This window comes from Chiloscyllium plagiosum, chromosome 6 (assembly GCF_004010195.1).
Source record: "Chiloscyllium plagiosum isolate BGI_BamShark_2017 chromosome 6, ASM401019v2, whole genome shotgun sequence".
In the NCBI taxonomy this organism is placed as follows: Eukaryota; Metazoa; Chordata; class Chondrichthyes; order Orectolobiformes; family Hemiscylliidae; genus Chiloscyllium; species Chiloscyllium plagiosum.
Genome location: NC_057715.1, coordinates 104966946 through 104981502, shown reverse-complemented (window position 1 = coordinate 104981502; position 14557 = coordinate 104966946). Strand labels below are relative to the sequence as shown.

General features: G+C 44.5%; 1 protein-coding gene across 1 annotated transcript; it reads right to left on the bottom strand.

Annotated features, from left to right (window-relative positions):
- Nucleotides 1-1794: 1794 nt before the first annotated feature.
- Nucleotides 1795-13683, bottom strand: shox (short stature homeobox). Its single transcript, XM_043692337.1, has 5 exons — nt 13352-13683; nt 9825-10033; nt 6831-6888; nt 5885-5973; nt 1795-3858 (listed from the first exon to the last, which is right to left on the bottom strand). The coding sequence occupies exons 1-5, from the start codon at nt 13590-13592 to the stop codon at nt 3607-3609; spliced, it is 849 nt and encodes a 282-aa protein (XP_043548272.1). The 5' UTR covers nt 13593-13683; the 3' UTR covers nt 1795-3606.
- Nucleotides 13684-14557: the final 874 nt, after the last annotated feature.

Genomic DNA, 14557 nt, shown 5'->3' with positions numbered 1-14557 from the left:
ATAATCTCAGCTGTAGTTAAATTACTTTTCTTCAAATGGAGCAGGTTTTGTACTTTATTCTCCCCCATTTTAGCACGGTCTGGTTAAGACTAAGGTGCTGGGATCTAAATGTGTTTTTTTTTGGGAAACTCAAAATAAAAAAGTTTGAAAAATTACCTCTGAATAGAGACATTAAACACACACCAGGCGTCCAATTTGTAGATCCGGCCCCTCTGAATGCGTTTTAAAGTTAAAATGAGTGAGCCAGTCACACCCCAAGGACAGAATCAAACAGCAGTTGTTAATGTGCTGGGACACTATCGCCAACAATTAAACTAATGTGGTCATTTGTGTTGATTTGACTGGAAGATGAGAGGTTTGTCTCTGGCACGCAGCAGGAGTCATGGTAAGTGGCAAATGGCCACGAATGAAGTTGGAAACAAGTAAGGGAGAAATATTTTTAATGCACAAAAAATGCAATCACGTGGCATTTTGGAACTCGTACTTTGGAAGAAGAATCTGCGGAGCAGGCTTCACAGTGGATTGGCCTTAGTGCGTTCCATGTCATAGTCTGTAATCCATTTTAGTAAGATGTATTAATTTGTTTCGTTCCCCGATTTTTTTAATGACATCAACGACTGCTTCTCAAAAACGAAAGTATTTCACAGGTATACAGAACATATTTGCCAAACAACTTGCTTGAAAGTGACGTAAGATGACACGTTATTCAGAACAGAAACAAAAACAGTGGACGTGAGTTTACACTGGGGTGAATTGACCGCTCTGAATTTGCCCAACAAAACCAGAGCAGAATAGACTATCTAGCGTACACTGCTGCTCAGATACAGCGGCGTTCAAAGTTACCATTCTACTCCCAAATTCTCAACTGAATGGTGTGCATTTCTCCTTACTGTTCGTTGGGAACCAGTAATAAAAACAATTTAAAAAGGATCAGGTTTAGATTGAAGTCTGTGTACACATTTCTATGAACACATTACCAGACCAGCGGAGTATGGAACTGCTGAAAAAAAGAACGGAGGAAAAGGGGAAAAAGAATGAATGTAAAAATTAGTAAAATTGAACAAGGGAGATTAAGCGTCTCAAAAAAATGATTGTTACACGTTGTACAAATATTTTAAATTTTATTTGCAATTTCCACATGTACAAGTTGTACATTCATAATATGGGTGATCCAACAAAATACACTCTGGACTCTAAGTTATAGAACTGTGTTGTAAATCAGAACGTGGAGGCATGCTTGCAAATCATCACAAAACGAATACATTTCTTCAGTCTGCTGTACCATTAGTTTTAACCTGTATTAAACTTACAATGATTGTGTTGGTTGAAGTTTCAATATTATTAATTATCTGCATCCCTGAAATGATTTTTTTTTGTAAACTCCAATTTTTGTTATATTTAACATTACAGATCACACCTGTCTCATTCAGAAATTTGCAAAGCAAAGGTTGAAAATATAAAAATAAACGCAAAGCAACGTGACATTTACACACGACATAATAAAATATATCACATTTATAAAATTTTAAAGTACAAGAAATAAATAAAAAAAAGAAATCGCTCATGTGCTGGGTTATAACAGTGCAGCGGATCTGCGTCTGCAGGGAATCTGGCAATTAACAGAAGCAATGGCGGTATGTAAGTTGTGTCAGGTTGTGACGCGATGACTTTATTACACTTTACCATTCACACTGACCTGTAGGAAGTCATGTCTGACACATTTGTCGAGCTTAGCTCCAAGAGTTATGGCACATAATCGATCCCCCACCCACCCCTGTACCCACGCCTCCCCCTCCCCGCCCACCCCAATTAAAAATTTCCACTAAGGTCCTTCCATTGTCCTGTAAAGGTACGCATTTGGCTCTGATAGTGAATTTGGCGATGATATGGGCAACTCGCCAGTTCCTTGTGTCCATAAGGACGAGATAGTTGCCCTTTCTCTAGTTCCTACGAGACAACTACTTCTGCTATTTATAGTATTGCACTTTACTGCACCTTTAACTGCATCGCACCGTAACTCCAAGACTGTTTCACTGTAACATGGAAATACTGTAGATTGTATCCTCTACCATCAAATCCCAACAACGACAGAGTCTAAACCTACACTGTACCCGTTACTTCAGACAGGGCTTTTTTTGTTGTTATTAATTTCATTTAGCAATCCACCAGGATGTTTATCCTTCGTTCATCTTCCTCCGTTCGTTCCCTCCACTTTGCTGTAAACAATGTTTAAAAATCGGTTGAAAGGTCCCGGTCTGAGTCGCTTGTCATTGTTTTAATCTGCGTGTGTGTACGTATGTATATTGTTCCACATTACAAAGTGACTGGAACAAGAAACGGTCGTCTGAAAACAGGTATCCAGAAATCGAATCAAAATTTTTTCAGGTAATTTCGAGTCCATCAAAGGAAGGGGTTGGGAGTGGGGGTTGTCGAGTTCATTTATTGCTGTTTCCTACATAAAAGTGTCTCCAGAAACGAAATTAACCCAGTTAAGTCTTCTGTTATTTTAAGTATCGGGCACACAATTACAGAATTCCGCATCCATAATGAAGTCCACAGAAGTTGCATTTGTTCGTAAATGTGTTTTCTGTTATGTAGTCCATCAGCACTTGAAAGAGTTTTATCTGCCACCTTCTGATAAGCTGTGCATTGAGGTCTGCATTCAGTTTTATTCATATCTAATGGAGACCGAGAGAGAAAGAGAGAGAGAGAAATAAAGAGAGAAGAACGTGGTATTGAAATGGAGGCCAGCCCCAGACAGGTTATCTTGGCGTCATCCTACTGACCTTTACTGTTGATCAGTTTCCATCAGGGAATGAGGGGATGGAGGGGTGAGGGCATTGAAATCTGAAGCCCACCGAGTGGAGGAGCAGGAATGGCAAGTCTTCAACCGCGAGCCAGGGAGCTCACACTGGCAGTGTCCCTACCTTTGAGCTGGGAGACATGGGCTCAAGTCGCAGCTACTGCAGAGGAGTGTCTGAACGTTTCTGGACAGGTTGATGAGGGAAATCTTCATGCCTCGGGCCAGGGTCAAGTCTTCTCTTGCTTTCCCCCAAACAGGTTGGCCATCTGTCAGCAAATCTCGCGGGGATTTTAGTCTATCTGTGCACACAGAGGGGACAGCACCGATATTGGCTTATGCAGAAACGTGTGTGCATGTGCGAGAATGAGTTGCACAACTGCCAGTTTGGGCTTTGCCCCAATTGCAAGTTAATTCTCCCCTCTGGTGCCAGCCGCGTGGGGGTTCTTCTTGTTGCAAGGCTCTTTCTGATTTAGACGGTAGAGTGGGGTATCACCCTGTTTGCCACTGTGTTGAGGTGGAGTTGAGGATTGACGTTGGGTGGGTGAGGGAGTGATGGAGGGCTTGTGTGTGTGTGTGTGTGTGTGTTTTATTTTCTTGCCTTCTTTTGTGTGTGTGTTTTAGAAATGCTCTGGAAAGCCTGGCACGGTGCTGCTGCCACTGGCGGCGTCCGGGCTGTGCATCATGTAGTGGAGCTGGTGGTACTGCTGCAGGAGCCTCTGCAGTTGGCAGCTTTGGCACCGCGCCCCAGCCGGGCACTGGGGGTGGTGCTGGCGGGACTCCGGGGGCCCCGGCCCGGCTGATTGTCAGAGGCCCAGCGCCTCGGCGTGCTTGCGGGCTTTGAGCCTCAGGTCGGCGATGCTCGAGTTCTTGCTGCTGGTCTTGACGGCGGCGGCGGCGGCGGCAGCGGCGGCGGCCGAGGCGGACTCGGCGATCGAGGCGATCTGCAGCCCGAACGGAGGCGGCGGGAACATCAGGTACGGAGCATGCGCCGCCAGGTGGTGGTGGAGGTGCGAGTGCGCGTGCGCTACGCCGTCCAGCTGCAACTGCGCCTGAACCTACGACGATAGAGAGAGAGAGAGGAAACTTGGGTTCATTTTTGCTTCTGCCAACTCGCTCTCCTCCCCACCCCCTAGTATGAAGACTGAGACATAGTCAAACCCAACTGAGCATGAGTATCGACCTTTTGAGGTTGCCATCTTATTTTGGCCCCAACGGAGATAAAAGAGGAAAATTGGGCTCATCTCTCCTCTACTACTTCACTCTCCTCAATCCAATACACCCCCCTCCGCCCCCACTCCAGGATGAATATTGAGACAGGGTAAAGCTTAACTGAGCCTTAGCCAGGGTAAAGCTTAACTAAGCCTTAACCGCAGTCTTTATGCGTTGTTGTCTTAATTTGGTCCTTGGGCTGATAAAGAGATGGAGAGAGGAAAATTTGAGTTAATTTCTGCTTCTGTCACTTCGCTGTTCTCATGCCACCCACCCACCCATCCCCAAATCCAGGATGAATATTGACACGAAGTAGAGCCTAAGTGGACATTGGCCGCTGTCTTTTGAAGTTGTCTCAATCTGGCTCCTATGAAATAGAGAGACGGGAAAATTGGGCTCATTTCTGCTTCCACGTTGGTCTCGTCAACTTCCCTTCCCCCACCCCACCCCCGGATGGATGTTCAGACAGGGTAAAAACCTAACTGAGCATTATCAACAGCCTTTTGAAGCTGCTTTCTTAATTTGGTTCCAAAATAAGTGCAAACCTGCTGATACTATATCCAATTATCCCCCTCTCTGGAGCGCCCATCCCTAATTGCTCACCAGTCCCTTCCAAAAGGATGCTGTAAAAGAAACGGGCCCACTTTCATGTCTAAATTACAGGCGACAGTCCAAGGACTTCCTACTGGTAATAGTCTAGTGTTCACGGTGTCGCTTTGAAACCCCACAATTTCGACACAAATCCATTCAAAGAGATTACTGTAGCATTTAGAGGCCTGTGATTTCGCACTGTCTTTTTTTTCCCCATCGCCATAGTACCCATTTTTAAAAACAACAGAAGGCGAGTTAGGCAGCTCAATGCTGCTAGGCATAGCTCGTGGGCCAGTTGATTGATAGGGCAACACAATGGTTCGGGCAAAGTGTTTAACCTGCCTCCCTCCTGTACTATTGAGGACTGTCCCCTTATTTTGATTTAAATGTCGAATTATATAATCGGCAAAAAAACAACAATCCGTAAGCGAACGTGAGTGACACCTTTTGGCAACTTGCAATGTCCCCAGTAAAGTTTACACCTTGACCGCGCGCTGTTAGTTCCCGCAAAAATAGTGTTGGATCTGTGTCAGAGCGGCCCAGAGATAGTCTCAGCCGGTCCAAGGGGTTTGTGGGCCACTCTCATTCGCTCCAATTACGCGGAAGTCTGGATCTAATCATAATCCTGACCCCAGTCAAACGTCCTCTTTGTGCTGGTCGTTGGTAGAGAACTGTCTCTCCACTGGCCTGTACAAAGCTCCAACGAGAAATTCATTGTCCCAGCAGTTTCTTTGCAGTCTGTTGTTCGGAAATTGCAACACTTCGTTAAATTTCTGCAAAGAAATTGTGGGTTTCCGTGTTGTTGCAGGGGCTGCAGGGGAAGGGAGAGACATTAGTGACATTCCTGATAACTCCAGTGAGGCCGGATAGACGGTGGGGGTGGGAGTGGGGGGTCACTTTGGGATGTCCCATCTGTATAACGCTGTACATTGGAATTGCTGACGGGGCGAGGGGAGGGGGGAGTGGGGGAGGGGGGGAGGGGCGTTGCGAACTATCCCACTCCCTCAACAGCCGAAGCATAAGAACTGCGGAGTAAGACAGTTACTCCGCCACTCTGGAATGTCTTTCGCTTATCAGACCGAGAGGAACTCGACGCAAATTATTTATAAAATACAAAAGCCCGCAGAGTACGGCTTGTGTCCTGTCAAAACAGAAATCGGGTAGACTGCCAGAAGTCATGTAATTTCATCACTGTGCAATAACCCGACTGTCCCACATAGTCTTACAGCCTTGAACGCTTGAAAGCGCCATTCAGCCAGTTCACACAGTTAAATACAACACCTGTTGGAAAGGCATCCGCAATGCTCCCATGTTCACGTATGGAGCAACACGGCACGCGTCTAAATGGCTTCCCGTTCCTAATATTACTCCTGGTGAATATAAGAGAGAGAGAAAGATAATATTAATGTCGTGTCATTTGATTGCAGTTTATAAGGGGACAATATTACAAAACATGGCGGGGGGAGCAGATTCCCTTTTTACATTCAAACCAATGAGATGCGAATATTCGCCGTCAAAGTTTTCAAATGATTTGAATTAAACAAATTTAACACTTCCTTGAACTTTCCGCCGGCATACGCTCAAGTTTCCCATTTCTCGCCCTGACCTTGCTATGATTTCGACAGTTTGGCGGTAGCTGTTGATCTAACCGTGGGTGCAATTCACACACACGCACACATACCCAGGCATATTTACCGTCAGTGCGCCCCTATTTCTTTACCCCCTTGTGTGTTTGTTTTTGTTCCAGGATATTTCCTGTATTTTAAAGAGGACACATGAACTGCGGCTGGAGGGGGGAACTTTTCTTTTGTATTTAAAAGGGATTACTGTCTGGCGAATTAAACCGCTCTTCATTCCTTTATATTTCGGTCAGAACTCTCCCGAACAGCATAGGGACGTTGCTACGGTCATTCGGCTGTTTAAAGAGAACGCACCCCACCCCCGTTAAAGCGAGAATAGGCCCCTGAATAACCGAAACAAAAACAGAAACTACCGGAGAAACTCGGCAAGCCGAGACCCATCTGTAGAGAGAAAGCAGAGTCAATATTTCAGGTCCATTCTGAAGAAAGGTCATTGAACCAAATCTTTGACCCTACTCTCTCTCCACAGATACTATCAGACCTGCTCAGTTTCTCCAGCATTGTTTTTGTTTCAAATCTTCAGCATCCCCGATTGTTTTATTTCACCCCGAATGACCGAGTCTGCCGAAGATATTGGGAGATAATACCTTTATGCATTTGATTTTCTTGTTTCCGACATTTTGCTCGCCTGTTCTGGAACCAGACCTGAGGAGAAAGAAGAGGAATTTTAAAATGAAATCTGCCGTCCGAGGCGAATCGATAAACTTTTAACTCTGGTCTGGGTTGCCACCTGCCAAAGACGGATAGGCAGCGCTCCGTGTAGCCGTCTCACTAATGTGGAGTAGAAATGTCAGTAATGTAATGAGAATGCGCTGTTATTCCTCACGGCCTTTCAATAACAAAAATCCTACTGTCGGAAAGGAGCGCGACCTAGATTAGTTTGTTGTCTGAGCGGAAAGCCAGTACATAAACAAACGTCGGTTACACAATTCGTAATGTGCCGTTCCCTGACAACCGTGTGTCTTTTTTGGGGGTAGGGGGGAGGTGGTGATAAGCAGTTGTTTCTGTTTTGTTCGGCAATGGCCACTTCTCTCAATCAACCAATCCTGATAGCATCTCTCGCAAAAGAAAGACATCTCTATCCTTTGATCTTTGCAACATTTGCCGAACGATCAAGCGGTTAATTAATATTAATTGCATTTCCTAGATCAAATATACCTCCAAGCTCTCTTTAATTACTTTAATAATGGTCATTTGGAATGGTATAATTAGTGCACACACAAGAACTTCAAACGGCATTGTTTAATTACCCCAGGTACCTCCACGGTATTCTGCAGTGTGGTGTCAGCTCACTGAAGCGGATTTTCGATTTGAAGTGTGGACGTGATCGCTAATGTAAACACGGGGACAACGCAATGCATGCTTCTACTGGCATTATGGGGGTGATATGAGCCATGCTTGGACCCGAAACGTTAACTGATTTCTCTCTACAGATACTGCCAGACCTGCTGAGCTTTTCCAGCAATTTCTATTTTTGTTTGTCTCCCTTTCGCAAGTCTGTTAGTCAGTACTTCGATACCCTCAGCTCCGTAACACGGGCGTAAGCCCTTTGCTACACACGCCACAAATTTTCAAGCAAAACCAAATGTCGAAAAGGTCCCTAAAGTGTGTTAGTGAGACGCCTAACATCGGCTGAAAGCGGCGCCGGAATCAATCCCAGCCAAGCACATGTCAAACTGACGTGAAATTGTTTTTTTTGGGGGGGGGGGGGGCAAGGGCGGGGTCAGCGGTAGAGGGGTTGGGAAGAGGGTGACTTCGAGCACCCCAGGAGAATCAATCCGGTAACCCGGAGTCTAATCTCTCTGCATGGGGGAGTGAGCTGTGGATGCAGGGAAGGGAAAGTGGAAAGGGGTTTTGCGGTTTAATGGCTCCCCAGCGGATTTTGCTTTAAGAAAGCGGCAAAATAAAAGTTAAGGGGAAGTTTGAGACAAACATCCGACCGTCCGAAAATGAAATTTAGGCAGAAGAGGGGGCCGCGTTAAAACATAGAACTGAACCGTTTAAATGCTTGAAGCGTCCCAGTTACTCCTGGGGACGACAGGCATGGATATAAGGGGCATATGCAAACCGGGCGATAGGGCTGTCGAGCGAAAGCATTAGGTTAAACCTCGGGAGATAGTCAGATCAATTACAATTAGAGCACCAATGTCGATTCCAAATATGTTAAGTTAAAACAACTACAATGTTTGCAGCCCGCTTTCACACAATCAATTCTTTATTAAGCACCAGTAAACGCTACCCGTTGGAAACGGTGGTAATATGATTTCTTTTTGATTTCCATTAGCGACAGTGAATAATGACATTTAATTTAGGCCTGCGCCATAAACGAAAATGTATTATATGTAATTGAATTACCGGCTGGCCCTTCACCGCTCTCATAAGTTTAAATTACCCAGTGACAGATGCCTGGTGCGCCTTGCTAACCGAGCAGGGTTAATAATCTGCCGCAGTCCCTCCGAGTTAGTGAGCATGGACTTGTGTTACGGTTACTGCTGTTGTGCCCTGTCCTTTCCCCGGCACTGACACTTCCACCATCTGCTTCTTTGCCTCCTCCTCCTCCACCACCATCCCCTCCACCCCATGGATCCGCAAAGTTGTCTATTAGCCTAGTCCCACACAGCACCTGAAAACAGACAGCCACCGTGCACCTTGACTGGCGGTTTCAGTCCCGCTAAGTAAGCTTTAAGACACAAATTTGTATGTTTATATGATAGGACCACTCTCCCCACAAAGAACCGGATAAGATTGTTGTCTCCTTACTCACCCGTCCCCCTATTTAGCCTAAGAAATAACATCGTCACTAATAGGCGTTATATTTTTTCAGTACAGCTAGCCCAATCTTATCTGTCTCCCTCTTCACCCGTCCACTTACTTTTTCTCTCTCTGTTCCCCCGAAATTTCGATTTAAAACGCAACTCGTCTGCAAGACTACGAGTGCCCAGAAAAGTCTCGCCTGAAGGCTTCCTTGAGCACCTGCAATGTGTACTGAAGTTTTTGGCCCTGCCCTGGCCTGTGCCAGCCTCCAGGACATCCTAACACCCAGGATGTTCAGGAGGGCTTACTTCACTAGCCAACCACTCTCAGTCAATGAACCGACTCGACTACAAGATGGAAGAACTGACATCTGCGCGTTCCGACTCGAGATATTCACATCAATCAGTATGAGTTTGTTTTGCTTTGTCTCTTTGTAAATCAATTTATTGGAAAATTGTTTTATCGCGTGGGACTTGACCTCAGATAAACACTTTGAGATCTTCAGATAAGTGCAACTCTTTTCAAATAAACACAACTAAGTTTTATCTGGAAGTCACGCCATCCCGCTGTTTTGATCTGGAAACAGTGAGTGAACAGTTATGGCAACAGAAATACAGACTTAGAAACAAACACCCTTCTGTTAGTCTTTTACCTGAAATCCAACTTCATTCACAGTATTGAGGGTAATTATATTTCAAGGTTTACTGCTGGTAAATTACAGGGCTAACTGGTGTGTGTGTTTATGTGTGTGTGTGTTTGTGTATGTATGTGTTAACCCAGGTTGCGTCCTCCTGTATTTTAAACTCCTAGTAATGAATCTCCCTCACCTGTACCCTAGCTTCGGACAGCCCTAGTCTCTGACTCAATTCCTCTCTCATAAAGGCGTCCGGATAGTGCGTCTCATCGAAAAGTCTCTCCAGTTCATTCAACTGTTCCAGTGTGAAGTTGGTCCGGCTCCTCCTCTGCTTTAACTTTGTCTGGCCGTCCTCGTCTTCCGATTTCACATCCTCTCTCTTCTCTTTACATTCATAAATACCTGCAAAGAGACCATGTCATTTCGTGAAACTGGCGAAGTGAGGGAAAGGAAAATGCACATGCAAAACTGTACCCACCCTTCAGCGTCAAACCGACCGAATGATCCAACCTCGATATCCTTGAATCCTAACTGTAACTATATTATTTTCAGGCCATGCCATTTGCGAGTAATTTACTTAAACATTCTTAAATAGTACTACACTGTCTTCCCACAGCTCCTAGGGCAGCTTTAGCTCGTGTAGAAATTCTGGTCCGAACGATAAATTACTGTTCTATTGACGATGCATTGGGTCAATTAAATGATAAGCACCGCTTCCTTCTCGATAATCGTTGAACATTAGTTTATACATATGTATTTAAAACACTCCCTGCTCAGAACTGATACAGCAGCCTCAAACCTTGCCCCAAATCTTTTATTTCAGTGTGGCTTCTGTCTAATTTGATTGCTCTTTCCCGAGATCTAAGTCACACGACAGAGGCCTACATAAGGAATGTAGCCTCTTTAATAAAAAGAAAACAGTAAGGGTCTCATTGCTTTTCAGAGTGACTAAGGGGCGGATGGAGGGGAAAGTGTATCACCTATAAAATGCCTGGCTGACATTTTATTTCTACAAGAACAAAGCCGCGCAGACAAGCTAACTCTATGTTCCAATTAAAGTAGCATAAACAGGCGTGAAGATTTGCCATGTTTTTTCTCTCTCCTGTCATTACCCGCACAACATAATCTTTGATCACTGCTAGTGCCAAACGGTATTTGTATTTCAGTTTCTTATACAACACGAACACTTCCAACTGCCAAACACTGTCAGGCTGCTGAATTCTAATAGCCAGAGATAGCTATGGCAGTTTCACCAGCCCCTGTTGGTTTTCCATCGTATCTGTGTGACACAGTGCAGAATGTCCAGGCAATTGACCCAAATCATCATTATCTGAATGCCAACTTTTTTATTATTATGTTTGGTTTCACCACCCTTAGAATCTGGATCCATTTTACCGACCATTCAAATTCAGCTGTTGCATATGCAGGAACGAGAGGTACCGCGATCACTGTCCTACAAGCAAACGGGACGGGGGCGATTGCTCTTTTATTCCATTAAATAGTCTATTCGGCCGGGAAATTATGTAAGTGTGTTTCTACATTAACAGTTGAGTCATTAGAAAACTTCCAGCCTTGTCTGGACATGACCTTTCCAAATTTCAACCGAAAACATTATGTGCAAATAGGCAAACTTTGACCATTTTAACAGCTCCAAGATTATAATACAGGCGACGCGTAAAAACATTGTTTTCTTGATGTTCAATTTAGGAAGATTTAAACCTCGTCTTCCCTTCTCTCCCGACCTCTCTCGCAAAATGTAACACTAATAATTTAATTCAACAGATTGACTGCATTTATTTTTGTTTATTCCTTTGCGGTTGGATTCATTAATTCAACAAAAAAAACTTATGTATGCACCCGATTATTTATCCTGGTCTTATACATTGTACACTGGCCCAGCCTTTCACCCTTCGTATTAAGTGTTGTTTATGATAAAACCGGGGATGTATTTGGTGAATATAATTTCTGCGAATATAATCCGATGTCAGCAGCTATTATATATATATATATTTAATACCCAACGAATCTAAGAAGTTCATAATGATTTAGTGGAGAGGGGAATAGCGTGTGTCTATGGAAACAGGATGAGGTGGGGAGGAACAGAAAGTAGATTTAATGTTAATAAAGTGAATTTTACCTCTGAAACTCATTAACGTGTTTTTGTTTAAATTTAGCTGGAAGGTGAGAATCGCGAAAGTGTCATAAGAAATGCTTTGATCTTTCAATATCCTGTCTTGCCACGGCTCCTTGTTTATTTAACCCCAGGTTTTCCATAACGACGTTAGCGGGAGCTGAAATCCGAGACTATTACAAATGAATCTGCCCCGTGTCTTCCCTGAACTGTATGAATCATAATAAGGCATCCTCTACACCGACAGAGATTGCTTCGGCTGTTTTAGCTCTCCCCGAGAATGCTGCTCATTCCATCATGCTAGGTAATTGCATTAGGATGGGATTTCATGGCATCATTTCTTTCAAGTCACTGTCTGAATTCACAGCACATATGAATAGCAATAAAAAGCGCCAGGACATACTGTTATTGCCTTCAATTGAATAAAGCTGAAATATTAATATATAGATGGGACAGAATGAATCTGGCATACAATACCAAGCGCATTTAAATGCACTATTTAACACCGAGGGTTAGATTTTTTTTATCACACAATCGCCGTTATGCATTTGGACATTTTTTCCCAAGGATTTCGCCTTTTTTAAAACACACGTTGCGTCTGTATTGTTGACATTCGTAACCAGACCTTATGGAGAGCTGAAATATATTTGCTATATATAAAACAATGATTTAAGAGTCTGCCAATGATTTAGGCTTTACTTGGGAATTCAGTTTTCGAATGAAGTAATCGAATCTTATGAACTAAATGGTAATATGGTTAGCCTAGTCTTTGCAGTAAGTGTCCATGTGCATCTTGCAGAGTCTATTAACCGTACACATTCGGTTTAACGACAGTACTGTTTAATTGCAACTAGAATCCAATTCAAGTAAGCAATGTGCTTTTCTCGCCGCCTGAGCCCGAGATTTGGCCATTTACGAATTCCAAACCATCCCTTTTTCCATAATCGAAAGAGCTCTTTTTGAAAATCACTGGGGTTTTTTTTTTAAGTCAGCGAATTCCGGGTTTGGCGGCCGGGGAGAAGGATTAATGTTTGTGTTTTAATTTTCCCCCAATCTCTCAGCCTGAACGCGGAATGGTCCTTGCCTCGCCAGGAACAAGGAGAGAGAGAGCGCTGGGTTTGTTTGGAAGAATATCACATTGGAGGGGTGGGTGGGGGAGGGCAAATGAGGCAGAATATTGAGAGAGTTGCCCCGATTTGAGGGCATTTTCCAACCCTCAGATGGCGTGAGGGGTAAAGGGAGCGAGTTCTAAAGGTAGAATCCCACGGCATTCTCCCATATTTGTCAAAGTCTTTCCTTTGCCCTAAACAGTTAAAGGGAGCAGCCAGCAGTCCGCTCTCCTCCCTCCTGGCCTCCCTCCCCGACCCAGGGATGAATTGGAGCGAACTTTTTGTTTTGCTTTTGTCTGTCTCTGCAGGATTTACAGAGGGTGTTGCGAGGAATCGATGCCCGGTCCTTTCCCGTCTAAAGCCTCGGTAAACAGGCCGAGAGAAATGTTCCGTGCTCTCTTGAAGTTTACTCGGCATGAATTCACCTACTGGTTACATTTATGGCTAGCACACACACACACAAAAGAAACAGCTGCCTACCTTCAGAAGTTCTGGCGGAGTTCAAGTCTTTTACTTTCTCGTTCTCGTTGTCCACATCCTTGTAAACGTGTGTTGTGCAATGGCTGGTGTCAGTGATCTCTTGGCAGCTGGAATCTGAGCCACTCAGTTCCCTGGATCGAGCTAGCCCGCTCTCCAGAACTTCCCGATACGTGATCGCCTCTTTCTTATCCTTGTTTTTTTGCTCGAAAGATTTAGAGACGAACGCCGTTAGCTCCTCCATGGTTAGCTCGCCCGCTCGCTGATCTTTTAAATATGTATATATCTCCCCTTCTGTGTACAAACAGCCTCCGAGCCGGCGGTAAGAGAGTAAAAAAAATCCAGCCCCCACGCACTCTCCCTCCCTCCCTCCCTCCCCCCCCCCCCAACCACCCCGTTCCCTCCTTCTGTCCTCAATGTGTTTGCAATGATGCCTTGTTATTTTGCTAACCACCTTGTTACATGCTGTTGGGAGGGGTGTTGGCGGAGGGAGATCGGGCCCTGGTGTTATGTGTTACTATTTGAGATCAGAGTATTTATACTTGGCGATCAGAACCCACCTCCCACTCCCAACACACACACATACACCCCCCCCCCCCCCCCGCACACACACCTCCATCTCCTCGGCAATTATTCACTTGAATACGTCTCAGACGCGTGGATCATGCAACCTGTATACCTCCTCCCCTCCACCGCCCCCAACCTCATCCCAACTGTTCTCTCGCTGTCGCTAATCCAGTAACCGAATAGGATTCTTTTAATTCAATTACAACCCTATTATTGCTCTCCCATTACTTAGGTAAACACCCGAGACGTGCGGCAACTGTTTACGTAGGGAAATCACTGCAAGTCACCGCCTTCAGTGGCAACCGATCAAACTAAACTCACCAGCCTCACGATTGCAGAACGCTGGTGGGTTCGGGGAGGGGGCTGTGCAAATAGCTTAATTTTAATACATTTAAGAAAGGTTTAACATGTCTAGGCCACCTGTCTATCTAATGCACGCACAGAGGACAGCAAAATCACTGTGACTTTTACATTCATCATTCATCCAAATGCGATAGAGTTGTTTTACATGAAAATATAATACTGTTGTTTATATATCTATATACATTCGATTGCAAATTATTGTGTTCTGGTATTTGATATCTTGCTTAATTTTACAAATCTGCTCTGATGCGACTGGTTTTTAAATGCATATCTCATATT

Coding starts and splice junctions, on each gene's coding strand:
- shox (XM_043692337.1), bottom strand. CDS start 13,592: ATGGAGGAGCTAACGGCGTTCGTCTCTAAATCTTTCGAGCAAAAAAAC. Junction 5,974..6,830: donor AGAAAATCAAATGCATAAAG/GTATTATCTCCC, acceptor TATATTCACCAG/GAGTAATATTAGGAACGGGA. Junction 3,859..5,884: donor TGCGGATGCCTTTCCAACAG/GTGTTGTATTTA, acceptor CTATCGTCGTAG/GTTCAGGCGCAGTTGCAGCT.